This window comes from Herpailurus yagouaroundi, unplaced genomic scaffold (assembly GCF_014898765.1).
Source record: "Herpailurus yagouaroundi ecotype Mexico unplaced genomic scaffold, PumYag 100, whole genome shotgun sequence".
NCBI classification, from domain to species: Eukaryota; Metazoa; Chordata; class Mammalia; order Carnivora; family Felidae; genus Herpailurus; species Herpailurus yagouaroundi.
This window is the reverse complement of record NW_024412391.1, coordinates 7891051-7911106: the sequence shown is the minus strand read 5'-3', so window position 1 is coordinate 7911106 and position 20056 is coordinate 7891051. Positions and strand designations below refer to the sequence as shown.

General features: G+C 43.1%; 1 protein-coding gene across 1 annotated transcript in view; it reads right to left on the bottom strand.

Moving 5' to 3' along the window:
- Window positions 1–20056, bottom strand: part of PARP12 (poly(ADP-ribose) polymerase family member 12) — a 38896-nt gene that overhangs the window by 6908 nt on the left and 11932 nt on the right. Inside the window, exons 5-8 of the mRNA XM_040471798.1 lie at window positions 16605–16728; window positions 12247–12442; window positions 8490–8631; window positions 5111–5207 (exon numbers count right to left, since the gene is read on the bottom strand). Of these exons, the coding sequence (XP_040327732.1) occupies window positions 5111–5207; window positions 8490–8631; window positions 12247–12442; window positions 16605–16728 (559 nt within the window). The remainder of the gene's footprint in view (window positions 1–5110; window positions 5208–8489; window positions 8632–12246; window positions 12443–16604; window positions 16729–20056) is intronic.

Here is a 20056-nt window from a genome sequence, read left to right as displayed (position 1 = left end):
AAAAAGAGAGGAGACAGGAAAGGATGGAGGCAATCTCAAAGAGAACAAAGGAGACTCGCTGACACATAGGTCTAAGAAGCCCCAAGAATCTCCAACAGGGTAATAAAAGCACATGCCCAGCCTCACCAAGGTGACAGTGCACGACAGCAAGACCAACGAAATCTGCAAAGCAGAGGAAAACGAGGGATTCTGGGAAAGAAACTCCAGTTAGACCAACTGCTGATTTCACAAAGACAGCAATGGAAACCAGAGGACAGTGGAGTGACCTCTTCGGCATTCCAGGAGAAAATGACCACACCCCAAAATTCTACAGCCAGTGAAACTATCTTTGAAGATTGAGGGCAAAATAAAGATGTACTCAGGCAAACAAAAACACAGAATTTTCCAACAGACTCATCTAAGACAATTTGAAATTACAAAGTGGTAAAATGTGAGTAAATCTAATGAAACATTCATACTAGAAAATAACAGTACCTCAAAGTTAAAAAACAGAGGAAGATAATGGAATCAGGTATATGAAAGCCCTTATATTAGTTAATACAAGCACAAAGATACAGACTTGACTCATACCTAAGAACACTTATTATAATTTCTAAGGTGGCCAAAAAAAATAGTTATACAATGTATAACTCTTCCAAACTAGAAGGGGAAAAAAACAAAATGACAAAAAATATCCACAAGGAGGCAAGAAAAGATAAAATAAGACCCAATCACATGAATAAAACATTTTTATGGAGGATATAAGGACAGTAAGGAACTAAACCAGATAGCTGATGTATAAATGCCATTTCGAACTTTACGTTAAACTGTTGTATTATAACTGTGGAATGTGGAGATCATATTCTGTGACCCTGTCATTCACATAAACAGAGAAGTTGTATCTCTTTTTATTTATTTATTTTGAGATTGAGAGATCTCTGAGCATGCATGATCAAGAGGGGGAGGAGCAGAGAAAGACAGAAAGAGAATCCCAAGCAGGCTCCACGCTATGAGCATAGCACCCGATGCAAAGCTCAAACTCATGAACTGTGAGATCATGACCTGAGCTGAAATCAAGAGTCAAACGCTTAACTGACTGAGCCACCCAGGTGCCCCAAGAAGTTGTTTCTGAAAGCGACCTACTCTAATAGTCCCAATCTGCCACAGAGGCCCAAGCAGACTTGCTTTCTAGAGTTACAACATCTGGCTACTGTCACATGGGTTAGCAGGAAGAGCCACAAACTTCACTGCATGGACACTGACTCTTAGCTTATGCAGCAGAGAGATCCTAAATCGAGTCACATCTCAGTTTGAATTTAACCAAAATGATCACTATTATTTCTGATGTGTGGTGTGTTTGTGGCCCCATGAAAACAACATTACAGTGACAATAAAAGACATCCAGTCTCAGAAAGGAGACAGATTTTTTCCAAACCGTATCTAAGGTAGTCTCTGGATAGGGAAAGAATCAAAAATAAACTTTCAGAAGTAGAAGCAGCCACAGTTAACTGAACTCTAAATCCAGAAGCAATACACAGAAGACATTGGTAAATTTCACTAAAAAATAAAAAATAAACATTTCTGCATGGTAAAATATTTCATAAACAAAGCTGGCAAATAACAAACCAAGAAAAAAGGTTTGCAATTTGTATAAGAAACTGAGTGATGGGGCACCTGGGTGGCCCAGTCAGGTAGGCGTCTGACTTCAGCTCATGTCGTATCTCACTGCTCCTGAGTTTTTGAGTCCCGCATCAGGCTCTGTGCTGACAGCTCAAAGCTCGGAGCCTGAAGCCTGCTTTGGATTCTGTCTCTATCTTTCCGCCCCTCCCTGACTCATATTCTCTCCCTCTCTCAAATATAAATATTTTTAAAAATTTAAAAGAAGAAACCGAGTGAGCTCTCCAAAAGATAAAAGGCTCTTAATATTTACGAAATATACCAAAAGTCTGACAGAAAATTGGACAAAAAGACAAACCATCCACAGAAAAAGGCAAATGGCTGTTACAGGTTAGGAAAAAATATTAAACCTCACTCGTAAGAGAAAGCAAATTAAAATACACTGATATACCCTTTGCCACCCACGAGAACAGCAAAAGTCCAAGAGCTTGATGTGAGGCAAACAGGCACCTCAAGCATCCTGGGGCAAGTGCATAATGGTCCAACCCCATCAAGAGAAACCTGCATTTACCTTCTAGGGCTTTAACCTCCATGAATATGAAACAGCACATACACCAGATCATCCATTGTGCCGTTACACTTGTGACAGTAAAAAATCTAAAACAATGCAAAATAAACCTCTAAAAGGAACAGATTAAATAAACAAGGGTATATACAGGTGATGGAGAGCCACGAAGGCAACAACAGATTTCAGAAGACTTTAACGTCTTCTGACGTTGAAAGGAAATAATTATGAACATTGGGGTACAAGTGCCCCTATGCATCAGTACTCCTGTGTCCCTAAATGTCCATCAACTGATGAATGGATAAAGAAATTGTGGTTTATATACACTATGGAATACTACGTGGCAATGAGAAAAAATGAAATATGGCCTTTTGTAGCAACGTGGATGGAACTGGAGAGTGTGATGCTAAGTGAAATAAGCCATACAGAGAAAGACAGATACCATATGGTTTCACTCTTATGTGGATCCTGAGACTCTTAACAGGAACCCATGGGGGAGGGGAAGGAAAAAAAAAAAAAAAAAAAAGAGGTTAGAGTGGGAGAGAGCCAAAGCATAAGAGACTGTTGAGAACTGAGAGCAAACTGAGGGTTGATGGGGGGTGGGAGGGAGGGGAGGGTGGGTGATGGGTATTGAGGAGGGCACCTTTTGGGATGAGCACTGGGTGTTGTATGGAAACCAATTTGACAATAAATTTCATATATAAATTAAAAAAAAAAAATTAAAAAAAAAATTAAAAAAAAAAAAAAGAAAGGAAATAATTATTTTTAAGTGGAAAAGAAAAGGTACAGAACAAACAATACATTTAGAATGTTACCCTTAGCACAAGAAAAACCAGAAAATACTGTATATGCATTTGTTTATTTTTGCAAAAAAAAAAAAAAAAAAAGATAATAAAGATAAACCAAAAACTTATACAAACAGGTCCTCATTACGGAAACACTGGAGATAACAGCAGGCAGGATACGGACCACTGAGTGTACCTTTTGCTTGAACTACTAATACCTTTCCCCTCTATCCTGTACCAAACTCTCCTCTAAATGACCATGCTCCACAAATACAACCACTGAAGTCCATCTGTGAGACCTAGAAGAGCCAACAGAGAAACTACCAGTTCTCCATGAAACGGCTAACAACACTGGCTGAAGTCTCAGCTTAAGCCGTGACACACCCGAATGTAACTGGTACTATAGTATCTCTTGCCAGCCAGGCTCCTCTCCCCCATCATGTGGCTGCGTGGATCGGAGAGAAAGGACCCCTTCCCCAGCTCCAATCCTGGCACATCTGCACCAAGCCTAAAACTAGTGGTTCAGAGGAAGTCTGATCAGAGCAAAGCTCATAAATATACCCCCATCAGCCGCAGAAGGGCCTTCTCCTGCTCTGAAATGCTTACAAGGCAGGGCGCTACCCTAATGGCTTCTGGCAGCTGTAAGGGAACCCACTCTGAGGATGAAGCTGGCCTGTTAGTGCCTTCAGGATCCGTTTTTGGTTTTTTGGTATCCCATGAGATTCAAGTCCTGAAATACATTGATTTTTAGTGATCTAATTCCATTAGTTTTCTATTACTTTAACATTTTAAAATACTCAAGTTTAGAATTCAACTAGTCAACTGAAAATAAAACCTGATGAGCCAGGTTCGAGTCTAGACTGATCACAACTAACAGCCTTATAATTGTGTACCACCAATCTCCTACCTACAAAGATAATTCTCTGGTTCAAAACATTTCCCAAGTAGTGGAATATGGATGCCAGGAGTCAAATTGCTACAGGTGACTTGGCATCAGAACTGCCATTCATTCATGATGCAAATGGAGAACAAAGAGCAATGTGCTTTTATCACAAGCAAAAACCATAGCTCACTATCAATAAAAAAAACTCTGGGACTAAAGACAAAAAACCCAAAGAGCTACTGAAAAGATCCCTTCCAAGTTATAACAAAAGAAAGTTACATGAAGATAGAAACAGAGAGAAAATATTAGGAGTGATATTATTACTATTTCTTAACCATTCTCTCAAATCAGTCTAAAATCAAGAACTTTTTTGGTTTCTGGAAAAATCTGCACAAGAGTACCTTTATGACTCAGTAACATTACTGGCACACTTAAAACATATGTTGTGTTTGCTTTGTCACTTTAATGCTTTATTAAAAATTAACTGATCTGGGTGGCTCAGTTGGTTAAGCGTTGATTTCAGCTCAGGTCGTGATCTCACTGTTTTGTGAGTTTGAGCCCTGCATCAGGCTCTGTGCTGACGACTCAGAGCCTGAAGCCTGCCTCGGATTCTGGGTCTCCTTCTCTCTCTGCCCCTCCCCTGCTCATGCTCTCTCGCTCTCTCAAAAATAAACATTAAAAATAAATAAAAGTTAATCTGGTAATTAGTATAATACTCTAACGTTCACCTCTCTATAAACCTGCATTATATTTTATACTCTTGTAATACATGCTAATATTTCTCTATCTGAAATGTGCTAGGTGTACCCTGATTTTTCAGATTCATGAACTCTCAGACCTTTTATAGAACACTGATATTAATACCAGCACTCTGGCATTCAGTGAAGGAAAGTACAAAGGCACGTGGAGGAGGGGCGCCTGGGTGGCTCAGTCGGTTAAGCATCCGACTTCGGCTCAGGTCATGATCTCACGGTCCAGGAGTTCTAGTCCTGTGTCGGGCTCTGTGCTGACAGCTCAGAGCCTGGAGCCTGTTTCAGATTCTGTCTCCCTCTCTCTGACCCACCCCCATTCATGCTCTGTCTCTCTCGGTCTCAAAATAAACAAACATTAAAAAAATTTTTTTTTTAAGAAAAAAGGTACTTGGAGGAGAGCTAGGCAGAGACGGGAGTGTGGGCGCTTTCGGTTATGGAAGCCAACAACCCTCTCACTGCGCTGGCTGGTCTGAGTAGGTTTTCTGTACACGCAGCACAGCGTACCCCAACTGACACACATGCCACCTACCAGGTTTGCTTCACCTTCACCTCCTGGGGAGACACGTATTTGGGTCTCCGGCAAACCCTTCTGACCGTGCCATAGACCAGGTTTTTCTGAACAAAGGCTGAAAAAAAAAAAAACACCAAATGTATATACGCACACAGGACAGCAAGGTTTTATAAACACAACTAAATGGGCTGGAAAACTAATCCAAATGTGTAGTATAGGATCAGTCTGCTAAGAAATAAAGCAATTTTCACATTTCAAATATCCATAAAGAAAATAGGTATCCTTAGGAGACTGGGTTTAATGAACACATGAATGATGAGTAATTGACATAACAATTATACAAGACTACTTTTAAATTGTTCCTTCCAATCTTGTTTAAACTATTATTTTGCTTAGCAGTTTTTCCCAGCTTGGATATAAAAAAGCTTCAGCCCAGCCTGAGACTAAATTACTACATCTTAAGCCAGTGGGACTTAGTTAATATAATAATTTTACTCTTATGACTTTTTTTCTTAATTTGACTAAACTGATTCCATAGCAGTATTAAACCTTTTAAACCTGTACCATCTTTAATAAACAAAATTCTTGCCCCATGCCCACCCCAAAACCCTCAGGGTAATCCTGAGGGTTGGCGGCGGACGGGGGTGGGGGAGGACGACACTGACCCTCAAGTTGAAAAATCACAAATGCCTATGAGCTAGATTCCATGTCCTTACCCACCAGGAAAACCCTGTCAAGTCTTACTTTCTGAACCTGGAGTACAAAAACAACTTTTTTTCATTTAAAAAACACTTAATACTAACTTGTAGATGTCTGTAACTTACATTACAGCATTTGAACCTATGCTGCGTTATCACCTAGATGTGTGTCCCTCATGCTGTAGCCCAGGAGGTCGTCAAGAGCAGGCACTCCTTGGGGGTCCCCCACATTCTAATCAAGAACCCATAATCCAGACATGGCTACCACTGCCCCCATTGTTGTCCACCACTCAACTCCCCATCAATAATTAGCACACTTACATGGGTTTTTATTGGCCTGTTGACTGACATCATGATAAATCTGAAATGGGCTTTCACTAGTGAAATGATTCAAGATATGCGGACTGGCTAAATATATGTCAGACCCACTCCCAACCCTCCCGTGGACAGGGAAAAATAAGACATTTTCTCTAACTTACGTTACCAGGGATACATAGGCTGAGTCCCTACACAAGCCTGACCTTTGGGATTCTACCCATCTGTTGCCAGCTAACAGTTGTCAGAATTCTGCCTCTGGAATCTTGGCCCTGGCAGTGGCCTTGAGCAGCACTTATAACAAGAGTCCCTAAAATGACAATACTGAGTCTTCCCCCACCACCTCCCTAAGGCTTCCTCCTCCTCCCTCAATCCTACAGTACAAATCATTTCACCTATTGTGTGTGTTTCTTAAATGTACTTGTTTCCTAATAATACTTAGTTCATAAATGTGTCTGGCAGATTTGGGTCCGAGACTTGCTTTCACTACACCTCTCAGTGAGGCAGTGAGACGGGAAGCTAACTCATCTCAAACTACTTCTGTGGCTGCTGTTCTCCACCATCAACAAAAGTAATTCTCCTTACTCACATGAGCCTGGGTCAGTCTGGGGTGAACTCGCTTCTTCCTGCAGTTTGCAGAAAACTGCATTCGTGTGCTCTTTCCCACCCTTACCCTGATTTTCTGTTACGTCCTCTGGGGCTGTGGCCCAGGGTGAGAATGATCAAGGTTGCATCTGACATTTCTGGTTTTGATATTTTCCAGATACTTAAGAACAGTTGCCAGCAGCAGTCAGATGGGTGCTAGCCATATAGATCTGATCCTCATGGAGCTCGCTGTCCCCTTTAGTGTATTTGTACCTATCAGACCGTGGACTGCAAACCACCTGATGTACGGCTGGTGTTCTCCAGCAGAGACTGAAGGCTGGTAAGCAGTTCTCATCGCAGAGCAGAAGAAACTTTTAAGCTCTCTGTAAGGGCAAGTCGAGGGGGCAGCGATTCTACCTTAAGCAAGAGGATAAGCCCCACAACCACAAGAAAAACAACTGGCTAACAGCAGGCAGGTAAAGTGATTTTAGGATAATTCACCAGACACACTTTGCTGCCCTTTATCCAGAAGAAGGTCCATAAAAATAGAGAAAACAGTAAACCATATTTAAATGAAGGCCCAGTTATTCCCCTTAAAAGGACTGAACATTCAGAAGGATTCAGAGCTTAAAATGTGAGTAATGCAAGGGGTGCCTGGGTGTCTCAGTCAGTTAAGCACAGGGCATGATCTCGCGGTCTGTGGGCTGGAGCCCCATGTCAGGCTCCCTGCTGACAGTGCAGAGCCTGCCTCAGATTCTGTCCTCTCTCTCCGCCTCTCCCCAGCTTGCACTCTCTCCCTCTCAAAAATAAACATTAAAAAAAAACAAATGTTGGGGCACTTGAGTGGCTCAGTCAGTTAAGCATCTGACTGCGGCTCAGGTCAAGATCTCACAGTTTGTGGGTTCGAGCCCCGCATCGGGCTCTGTGCTGACAGCTCAGAGCCTGAGCCTGCTTTGGAGTCTGTGTCTCCCTCTCTGTCTGCCCCTCCCCCACTCGCACTCTGTTTCTCTCTCAAAAATAAATAATAAAACATTTAAAAAATAAATAAAAAATAAACAAATGTAAGGCAAAACTGAGTTAAACACAGCTGGACTAATAAATCCAAGAGAAAACGTCTTCAGAGAAGCTACAGAAAAAAACTAAAATTTAAACAAAGGAATTCTCCAAAATCAGTCACTACATGAACTGGCCAAAGAGTATCTGGCCTGTTTCTGTCTGTCTGCAAAGGCAACCAGGACAAGTCACTTAAAGCCCAGTGTCAGAACATCTGGAGCACAGGATAATCTGCTTCCCAGCAACTTTTAATGAAAGTGTGCATCTAGCATGTGTTTAATCTGCAGCCCACCTAAGCCACAGGTGCCTACGGAGACAACGACATGGAGCTGCCATTCGAGGGAGGACACAGCAGAACTGCTATGACAGGAATCAGGGACTCAAGTTAACCCTTAGACCAGAGGGACTCGTCGTCCATGGCCTACAGGCCCACCACCACGGCACGCATGCAGACCACCCCCATCCCTCCACACTTCGGGCCCCTGTCTCCATCTCGGGGTCCTCTCTCACCACCCCCTCCCCAGGCAACTTCTCTTCCATCCCACTGGGTTGGCATCATCTGTTTACAGATCTGTCTCCCATTCCAGATGTGCAGCACTTCTGGAGCAGGGACCACCCTTACCACCCTTTCCTTTTCTCTCCTGCCCCTCAGTGTGCACATGGACCTTTTCCAGGGTGCAGGTGGAGAAGGCAGAGCCAAAAGATGGCCAAGCCCTGCTGGGTGGGGGCAGCGGGTCAGGAAGTACCTTTGAAATCTAACTCATAGTTGTGCTTTCCAGCCTGGAACTTCAGAATGGCTGCCTGGGCATCAGACCCAGGTGCACAGTATGCCAGGTAGGCCTTCTCCAAATCGCTGCTGCAGACGGTGGTCACGGGGTGCTCCATGCCCTACAAGGGAAAAGCCAGACGCCTGGTGAAGCCAAGAACCTACAATGATGAGGAAAGCTGCCGGGTGCTACCCACACCACACTGCAGGCATGACCATGGTGCATATTCGTGTCATGCGGGAGGCAGGGGAGCCGGAAGAGAAGAGCCAGGGAGTAGGGGTGCGGCAGGAGAGGAAGGCACAGAATAGAAGCCAGCACAAATGCCTCCAAAAGCTGCCCAGAAAATGAAAGGGAGTAAATGCAGATCCTGGCTAACCATACCAAGATAACCAGGATGGCAGCAAAATAAGACACAGCATTCACTCCTAACGGATGACACCTCCATTCAAGGGAAGGTGAACACCAACGCTGAATTCTCCAATCCGCATGAAGGGATGGCCTGAGCATGGCTGCCTCTTCTCTGCCCATTCTTGTACCCACCACCCTGCAGTCAGAGCTTAGTCTTCCTGTTTTCTTTTTCTGGGCCCTTGGAGAAGCTCTTCTGCTTTCAATCATCCATTTTGATCCCACAACTTCTATCCAACTACCTCCAAGCTATCTAAAATTTGGGGATGGACCAAGCTTGAATTTTGGCTCCTTCATAACTGTGACAAGTTATTTTAACCTCTCTGAACCTCCACTATCTCAACAGAACAGGAAGAAAACTTAAATCATACTCCTATCACGATTCCACAGTGCCATCCCATCCTCAAAGGACTAGGAAAATAATTAAAATAAGGCCTGCAAAGCACTTAGCACAGTGCCTGGAACAAAAAGTAAAGGTGCCACAGAAATATTAGGAGTGTATCTAGATACATCAGTCTCAAGTTCAAAGAATCTGGTCTGCAGACAGACGTGGAGAGACCACTTAAGGTAGCCACTAATGTCAGAAGAATGGAGGTGTGGGCCGGACCCTGGGACACCCCAACATTCATGAAGGAGGGTGGAAAGAAGAAGCCCATGAAGGAGACTGAGGAGGAATGAGACAGGAGGGTGAGGAGGGAGCGGGCAAAGGCTGCAAATGCCACAAGATTTGGCACCTGGGCCCATGGCCGTTTGCCAGCTTCTATGGCACAGTAAGGGCTGTGTCTGGCAAGGTCCCACGTCCTGCCAGCGCTCCATGAAAAGTGGCTAGATGAACACGTAACAGGAACACAAGTTAGATCCTGGAAAATGAAGGAACGAACAGGGGTCTTTACTTCCATGTAGAGATGAATGGGTTGTTCAGGCCCAAAAGGGTGAGAGCAGCTGTAGAGGTTTTAGATCAAGGCAAAGCAGATCACAGGAAAGGGTGCTAACTCAAAAGGTCTATCAACATGAGCAGCTTGTTGAGAATGATCCAAAAAGGATACAGGTCAGGGTAAAGCATCCTGGAGCCCAACACCTCAGGGACATTGAGTTTAACGCAGGAAAATTCAGTGGGCCTGGACAGTAACATCTTTATCCACAAGATTAGGTTATGGATTGCACTATGCCACCTCCTTTGCTGTAAAAGATATGCTGAAGTCTTAACTCTAGTACCTCAAAACTTGACTTTATTTGGAAACAGAGTCACTGCAGATGTAGTTAGTTAAGATGAGATCATACTGGAGTAGGGTGGGCCCCTAATCCACATAACCTATGTCCTTATAAGAGAACGGCCACATGATGACAAAGCAGAGACTAGACTGAAGAACCTACAGACCAGGGAAGCCGCCAGAAGCTAGGAGGAGGCAAATATGACTCCCTACAAGCTTTAAAGGGAACATGGCCCTGCTGACACCTTGATTTCGATTTCCAGCATCCAGCTGTGACACAGTAAGTCACTGCTGTTCTAAGCCACCCAGCTTGTGGTATTTTGTCATGGAAGCCTTAGGAAATTAATATAGGGTGGAGGTAATTTGGACTGAAATTTGGCTGTACCTCCTGAGCTTGGGAAGAAAAGAACCTAGCTTTCTGAATCAAAAGAAAATGGTCCTAAACTGGCAATTAGCAGAAAACTAAGAAAGAAATCCAAATACAGGATGACACCAGAAGTGTACGGGAAAGAAGAGCTGGAGTTGACAGGTCACCCTATGAGGCGATTCAGCCAACGGTACCAAATGAGACCGCACAACCAATAACCACTGAATTCACACATGTGCATCTGCGCCCCACCATCACGTAGCACATCTATGATACCCAAATACAGGTAATTCCCAGAGATTCTCAATGTTCTAAGTGAAGTTATACACTCTGACTATACAGAGTAAATGAAGAGCAGCATAGAGAAAAAAAAGGTAAAGCCCTGAGTGGGGGTTGTTTGGAGGAAGAAGGCCCCCACTTCCTAAAGTTGTGATAATGCAGTTTGCCAAGTCACCTAGGGAATCCCACTTTTTCATGGGATGCCCTTAGGGTCTCATGTCATCTCATTCAGCTCCCTGAGAAGGGGGACACACCACAAAACAAAAACGTGAGAGGTAGTCACATTTGCTAAGTGCTTTTCACCTGCCATGAGTTCCTTCATCAGGTCACCAGAGAAGTTCCATTCATGGAACATAACCAGCCCCTCATTCTATCCCCCTCCTCGATACCAGGCATGGCCTCTCCCCTCCTGCTCCCGACCAAACCGAGAGCAATGTTGGGGAGCCTCCCTGAACATATCTGCATGGCAAGGAAGGAGAGGGAGATGGGTGGGAAAGAGGGCAGACAGAATAGCCGATGAGGAAAGGCTGGCACTGCAAGAAATGGAGAAGTGTATGAGGGCTAAAGCAAGGCCACTGCTGAGAGTGACCATGTCCAACTCAGCAGTGGCCGTGGGGCAGCAATTACTCTGTCCTTCAACCCACCAACATCTATGACCTGAGAACTTGCAGGGTACAGGCAGAGTCTTCCACACAGGGCACATGTGTGGCAAAAGAGAGACAGAACTCCCTGCTCTCATGGAGCTCTCATTACAGGGTTCCCAGAGAAAAAGATACCCTAGGTGTAAGCCAAAATAAGAAACTAAAGCTTTAATACAGCCTTATAAAACACAGAAGAGTACAAATGTCTATCAGACCACATATCCCAATTTTCATTTCGGAAAGCTGTTCCTATAGAAATGGTGACCTCCCTATACTTGTACCTCTACAGGTGCCCAGAGGGTTCCCTTTAATGTGATCCAGCCATGAACATCTTCAAATAATTGACAGCAACAGTTATCAGATCCAGATTCCAAACCAATACCTGAAATAAATCAATTTTCTTACACTTGCCCACGTTCTATGAAGTTGCTGCTACAGAGAAGTCAGAAGCTAGTTTCAAAGGGCCTTAAAGTTTATTCTGCAGCTACACAAGTCTCCTATACACACAGACACTTGCTTTGGAGCTATCTGTTCAACAGTTAAGGGAGGCATCTTTCTATCCCATGTAACAAAACCAATGAAGAAATGTCCTCTCGCTATAATTTACACTAGGCCATGTTCTCATGAGGCCAACAGATACCTAATCATACAGAAGAACTCCCAACTACCTAGTTTTATCATAATTCTCCCCAAGCAAGTGAGTCACGGGAGGATTTGGGGCTCTTTGTCTCTATCAAGGACTCCCCAGAACAATCCTCGTGCTCATGTCTGAAATGGCTCCTCCATCGGGGGCCCTCAGGAGAAAACACCTGTCCTCTTTCCATGACACTTACTTGTCTTCCATACTCCTGCCAAGAACCAAACTCATCAGTCCAGTACCAAACCCAGTCAGTGGTGAGGATGAAGTGTGGAGGTTTAGTAACCGAGGAGGCTGTGGAGAGGCGTCGGGCTGGGGCAGCACCAAACATCATGGAGTCAAAGTCTAGACAATCAAAGTGAAAGTTGCTGGCTGACTCGGCACAGAGGATCCTGCAAAGGAAGTGAGAGGTAAACTGAAAATTCCACCAGTCAAGCGAACACTCAGGTGCTACCTGTGGTCTTCTAGATGCTCAGCTGGTAGACGTGAACATCAATGTGACACGTACCTCAGGGGGAAAAAATGTTTCCAAGTGGGGGGAGGGGAGTACAAGTTGGTTCTTATAAAAAAATTTTTTAATTAAATCAATAAATCTCTGCAAGATTGATAAGAAAAAAAAGGAGGATATTGGAAATATAAAAGGTAAAAATTAAAAATGTCATAGACACTAAAAGAGGTATTATAAGCAAGTGTATGACAATTAGTTTAGCAATAAATAAAATGAACAAACTCCTGGAAAAATCATTAAGTTTACCAAAATTGACTCAAGAAAAATAGAAAACCTGACTGGTTAGCAGTTTAAAATCTTCCCCCAAATTAAACATTAGGCCTAGATACTCTTATAGACACATAGTCATTCAGGAAAAAAATTATTCTAACTTTACATAAATTTTTTCAGAAAACAGAAAAGATAACCATCCCAATCTCATCTTCATGAGGGTAGACACTTAAGATAACAACCAGATCAAGACAATATGAAAAAATTATAGACCAATCTTACTCAAATATGAATGCAAATATCTTAAGTACTGGCCATCCAAATTCAGCATTGTGTGTGAGTTGAGTATGTGTGTGTCTGTGGGGGCAAGGGAGGGGAGAGAGAGAGGAAGAGAGAAGAGAGAGGGAGAGAGAGGGAGTGGGAGAGAAAGGGACAGAGGGGGTAGAGGGGGGAACAAAAAGGATGAAATTAAAATGCTATTCACAAATATTAATGTCTAGATAGATATCTAGAATATATAGATAACTATACAGATAATTCAAACATTACCAAGAGAGTCCTCTGAGTTCAGATACCTTAGTAAAGTTGCAGATACAACAGGTGACAAAAGTCAATTGCATTTCTATACATCAGCACAGAGAAAAATTTTTTTTTTTACTGGGGATGTAACATATAACATGACGACTACAGTTAATGCTATACGGTACATTTAAAAGTTGGTAGGAGAATAAACTCAAAGTTCTCATTGTAAGGAAAAAAATTGTTTAGTAACTATATGAAGTGATGGATGTTAACTTATCCAGATAATCATTTTGCAATATACACATATGTCAAGTCATTATGCCTCACACCTTAAACTTCTAGTGTTGAAAGTCAATTGCATCTCAGCACAACTGGAAAAAAAAATTAAATCTCTAACAAATGATATCCAAGACCCTAATAGAGAAGTTATAAAAACCACTGAAAGATATTTTAAAAGATTTAAATAAGCACATGCTATCATTTATATGAATAGAAAAATCTCAGCATCATTATGGTGTCAGTTCCCCAGAAACGCCAAGTCAATGCAATATTAATTTCAAAAATCACAACAGAGATTTTTGTGAAAACCAATGACATTTAAAAGTTTCTAGGGGCGCCTGGGTGGCTCAGACAGTTAAGCATCCGACTTCGGCTCAGGTCAAGATCTCACGGTTTTTGAGCTCGAGCTCCGCGCTGGGCTGTGTGCAGACAATTCAGAGCCTGGACCCTGCTTCGGATTCTGTGTCTCCTCTCTCTGCCCTTTCCCAATTGTTCTCTGTCTCTCAAAAATTTACATTTATTTAAATGTAAAAAAACTTTTTTTTAATTTCTGAAGAGGAGCAAAAGACCAAGAGCCCTGGCAATTCAAAGAAAGAGAAGACAGGGATTTGCCTTACCAAATGCCAACACTTAAAGCTCCACTAGGTCAAGACAGTGTGTCACTGAAGCAGAGACAGACCGACCAGTGAACGACAAGAGAGGACCAGTGGGTGTATTCGCTGATCCAGTGCCTGACACAGGTGGCACTTAGAAACAGGTGCAGAGCTGGCCTACTTAAACAAGTGATATTTGGCACACCAGCCTGAAAATAAGCTATAAAATGTGTTAACACTGCCAAATTGGGCTCAGTTTTGATGGGTTTAAAAATAACTGCTAGAAATGGATGATGGGAATGGCTGTACAACAATGTGAATGCAACGCATGCCACTGAACCTACACTTAAAAATGGTTAAGATGGGGCACCTGGGTGGCTCAGTCAGTTGAGTGTTTTACTCTTGGTTTTAGCTCAGGTCATGACCCTGGGGTCACGGGATACGGCCCCATGCCGGGCTCTGCACTACATGTGGAGCCTACTTAGGATTCTCTCTTTCCCTCTCCCCACTTCTCTCTCAAAAATAAGAATAAAAATAATGAAAAGAATAAGAAAAATAAAAAATAAATAAAAATAAAGGGGTGCGTGGGTGGCTCAGTTGGTTACGCATCTGACTTTGGCTCTGGTCGTGGTCTCAAGGTTTGTGAGACTGAGCCCCGCATTGGGCTCTGCGCTGAAGGTGTGAAGCCTGCTTAAGATTCTCTCTCTCTCTGCCCCTCCCGTGTTCTTTAAATAAATAAATAAATAACATAACATAACATAAATAAAAATAAATGGTTAAGATGGCAAATTTTATGTTACGTATATATTACCACAATTTTATATATTTTTAATTAAATATATTTTTAAAAAGTAGTTTTGCCAAAACCGGTGATTCATCTGCGTAAGAATGAAACTGGACCCATATTTCACCACCTGCAGGGTAAAGATTAAACAGTCCTTAAAACGTTAAGATTTTTTAAAGAAAAATTTCCTTACAGTCCTGGGATAGGTAAAGATTTCTTATGACTCAAAAAGTATAAGCCGTAAAGGAAAAGACGGATAAATACTTATCTATATTAAAATATACCATAAGCTGACAGGAAGAGTTTATCTTCAACGCACATTTAATATCCAGAAATTTAAAGAATTCCTAAAACTAAATAAATAACTGAACACACAACCTTCCCCTTCAACAAAACAGCCAAACTACAAGAACAGACATTTCACAGCAGAGGAAGCTCAAGTGGCCAAGAAACAGGTGAAGAGACACATTACCTCATTAGGACCCAGAGACCTGCAAACGCAGATGCCACGTGTGCCACTTTAAATCCCCAGGCTGCGAAACGTTCAGATGCAAACAATACCAAACGCTGGGGACACGGTCACCACAGACCGAACGGGTGTGGAAAGTGGCACGACCATTTAGCGCCACCGGGCAGAGCTGAAGAGGGAGCCAGCCTACCTCCCAGAACTCATCCCCAAACGTCAGGCCTACAGAAGCCCGCTCGCACGCGCACCAGGAGACAAGCAGAGACTCAAGCACAAAGCACTGAGAGAAAGACACCAGACGTGGTGGTAGAGCGTATGCTCCATTCAGACAGGGTTCAAGAACAGGCAAGACTAACCTGTGGTGACAGATGTCCAAACAATGGTGGCCTGGGGGTGGGCACGGATGGGAAGGGGACAGGAGGGGACTTTCTACGGCGATGAAAATGATCTCTATTTGGATGAGAGTGTTACATGAGCGCATGCATTCATCAAGACTCACTGAACTACACGATTAATATCTGTGCACTTCCCTATGTGTAAATTCTGCCTCAGAAAAACAGAGAGAGGGGAAGAGTCAGCCAATGCATCTTCCCAAGGGGAACCATTTGTTCCACATACTTCCCCAGCAGCAATCTGCACACAATTGCACCCTTAGCACAAATTTATTTTTTCCACCTTAAAAAGAGTGGGCTTAAATTCTCTTCATGGCAACATATTTTAGCAAGTTCAATCCAAGATATGGTGAAGTATTTGAAAATAAGGCTCCCCGGACTTCCCCATTCTGAATCAACTAAGTGAAAATACTGGGACACACACAGAAAAATTAAAAAGTTAAAGGCTGAATAGTAAACAGCAGTTCAGCTGCATGACTTTACATGCAAAGGCTAAAATTTCACAAATGACTGCTTCTCACTTTTCTGCATTAATCCATGTGGATATATGTACACAATCAATCCCAGCAGCAAGTAATTCAAAACTTATCTGGTACCACCAGTTCCTTTCCCCATAGCTCCTCCCTGAAGGAGATAAAGGCACCAATCCACAGTTTGAACAGTAACTTCCAATTTCCAGCCCAAGCTGTTTATTGGGGGGTGTGTGTGTGTGATCAAACCTAAACTCTGTTGTGTCTAAACTTCCCACACTGCACACAAAAGCCCAGTCAGAAAGCAGACACCAGTAATGTATTTCATACCTGTCTTTTCTGGGATTGCTATATGCCTCTTCAATAAGCTCCATTTTGTCCAAATCCTTCCATTTGCCTCTGTCCAAGAACTGCCATCGATATGGCAAATGGAAATGAACTTTATTGCACTTATCTAAAATAAAAATATTAAGAAGTAAGACACTTGGCAATACATAGCATGACCCAGGCCCATGGTTCTCAATGGGGGTGGTAATGCCCACTGACCTGGGAACATTTTGGAGATCTGTGGGGGCATTATTTTTAGTGCAGTCATACCTGAGCATCTAAATACTGAAATACTGTGTATTTTATTATACGCACTTCCGTTTTACATCTCCCCTTTTAATAGGGCGTTATATCAATTTTTAAAAATACGTATGTTGGCAGGTAACATTACATTTGAATTTCATCTCATGAGCAAAGAAGCTGACCATGAAAAGGTCAATCAGACTGCGGGAGGCAGTGTGATCACCCATGTATATTATCACTATACATGTAGCATGTGGACAGGTAGCAGTCACACTAAAAACTGAACCAGATTCATCTCTATTAGAAACCCATCCAAACCCCGACGCATCTGACCACAGGCAGGTCAGCAGTGTGGTTCCAGCCTGCTTTGATCTTCTGGCTGCTAACATACTCACCACCTCGACACATCCCCACATCACCCCTGAAGGTATTTATATACACTGCCCTGCCCCTGCCAAAACATACAAAATGGCCCAGGTCTACAGTTTCAAGCCAGGTGCTCCCCCTACATCTTCCCTGTGCACCCTGGGACCTCTGTCACTCCTAGCACATTCTGCCTGCCTCACCTTGGCTCATGCCAGCCCCTCACCTGCAATGCACCTGACACTTTTGTTACTTTTCAATATCCTATATGAAATTCTGGTACATCCCCACCGAGGAAAGGCACACTGGAAAGAAAAGCAGCAGCAATCTCTTTGCACTCTGATACAGACCTACTTCCAAGGTATATGTTATTAGGTAGAATGATACACAAAAAGGTGCAGAACGCCTCTACTTGGGTAAAAAGGTAGAAAAGAAAAATGAGAAATTCTCTAAATACATATACATACACATATTATTCCTTGCAGAGGGGAAGTTGGTAGCCAGGGACAAAGTTATGAGGAAAGACTTGTGTTGTTTTCTTTTGAAGTTTGAACCACAAGAATATATTCCAAAAAATTAAATGTCTAGTTAAGTGGGAAAAGATACAAAACAGTGTGTACAGTGCACCTACGTCAGAAGGAAACTGATCAGACATATATACTTGTGTACATATAAAATCTTCATGGAAGGATAGTCAAGGAACTGGTAATAATGACTGCTTCTGGAAGGGATCTGGGTGCTAGAAAAAAGAGGTGTGAGGGAGACATTTCTTACTGGATGTCCTCTGTACATTTTTAACTCATCTGTCAAAATATTAACAACGAGGCATGGCTAATTTGACACTTGAAAAAAATTAAAACTTTCTAAAATTGTATGCAGGCTTTTCAGACATATCTCAATGCCACTTCCTTCCCACAGGATCTACAAAAGTTACCTTGGTCCAGGAGGACCATGGAGGAAGGTGGGCAGGCTGCCTGAAGGTGTCAAAGGCTAGGCCTGATGCCAGGCAGACAGGACAGACAAGAGCACCCAGCCAAGACTCAGGGAACAAGAGACACCTCAACCCAGGAAATCCCCTCCAAGTTCACCAAGGCTGGATTCAGCCACTCTGGGGACTCAGGACATCCTGACTTGTCCAGAGTTACAGTGTGGACAACTCATACCAAGCCAAGAGACCTCTTGGACTCTACACAATACAGTAATAATGAAGGGCTCAACCTGGATAGGTAAGAGCACAGCTATGGTCCAGAGGTCATAACCACGTAAGATTTCCTGTTCCCTCCCTGAAGGGCACGAAGGGAATGATCAGAGTTAGGAGCATTCAGTCACTGCACCTATATACCTCGGCTCAGGTGAGTCCTGGACAGCCTGAAGACTCTCTCCTTAAGAAGATCCCCTTCAAGGAAGGCACACCACCTACCACCCTCCAGGCTGACACTTCCTTGGGAAGGACACAGGGGCACAGGGAAGGCTCTGTGGTCAAAAGACTGCAGGCCCAGGCTTCCAACTCTTAATGTGAGCTCAACGTGAAGACCGTATCACTCAAGCCTAAGAAAAGAAGGTGCCATACAGGCCACTGCAGCCACAGTGGCTGGTTAGAGCGGAGTCCCAGTTGATGAGTCCCCTTCTCTGCCACATCTTCTCTGGTCCTCCTGTCCCCTTTCTCGATTTCCTCTCCCTCCTTCTAACGTTCCCCTCCTTGTTGCGGCATTCTAGAATCTAGGCCTTCTGGAAGGTAAGTCGCAAAAACAAATTAATTTGGCAAAGTACCATATCCATATCCCCTCTCTCCCTACATCACTTGAAATGATAGACCAGAGAGAAGAACAAATTGAAAAATGCTGGAAAAACAGTAATCAGTGCTATCAAAAGACCAGAATTATTGAAGAATCCCTAAGAATATGAAGGACACAGAATCAAACTGAGGGAGATAAAGAGAGAGAAACCCCTGCAAGATATGAAGAGATCTACCATGGAAGGGAGAAATACTGGGGAGAGTGGCCTAAAGAGTTACACGTAATGAAAGGCAAGAAAGACACCTTGCCACTCACAATGAAACTAAATGGGACCCACCAGAGCAGGAACTCCCTCTGTGCATTGCTTGTGCCCAGCAACCTTGCTATTTGTCCCACAGAACAAGTGACTGTGAACGTAAGTGCTGGAGAGAGACAAGCATGTAAGAGGGCCATCAAAGCTCCCACCCCATTCCAAGGATACACACTAGCAGCCCAAGCCACCGCACAACATGTACTGCCCCTTCCTCATTAAGCCTCGATCAGAATCCACATCACCAGCAGACACTGAATTCTGGAGTAGAAACCACGAGTCACCCCACATGTGAGGGAGACTAACACAGACAGGAAGCTAACTCACACAGAAGAACCAATACCAGGGCACCTGGGTGGCTCAGTCAGTTAAACGTCAGACTTGTGATTTTGGCTCAGGTCAAGGTCTCATGGTTCATGAGATCAAGCCCCACATCAGGCTTTTTGCCATCACCACAGAGCTTGCTTAAGATTCTCTCTCTGCCCCTCTCCTGCTCATGCTCACTCAGTCTCTCAAAGTAAATAAATAAATATTAAAAAAAACCAATACCCAAGAAATAATTATTAGAGTATATAGATTAATAGCTAGACCTCAATTTGTAAAAGTGAAACCGATAAAACTCGGGGAAAAAAAACATGGCGCCATTTTCAGAGGCTTGGAACAGGCAAAGATTTTTGAGACACAAGAAAACAAGAAAACTATAAAACAAAAAAATACTAAAATCCTCACTGATATTAAAACTTTTATTCCTCAAGGGGCGCCTGTGTGGCTGAGTCAGTTAAGTGTTTGACTCTTGATTTCAG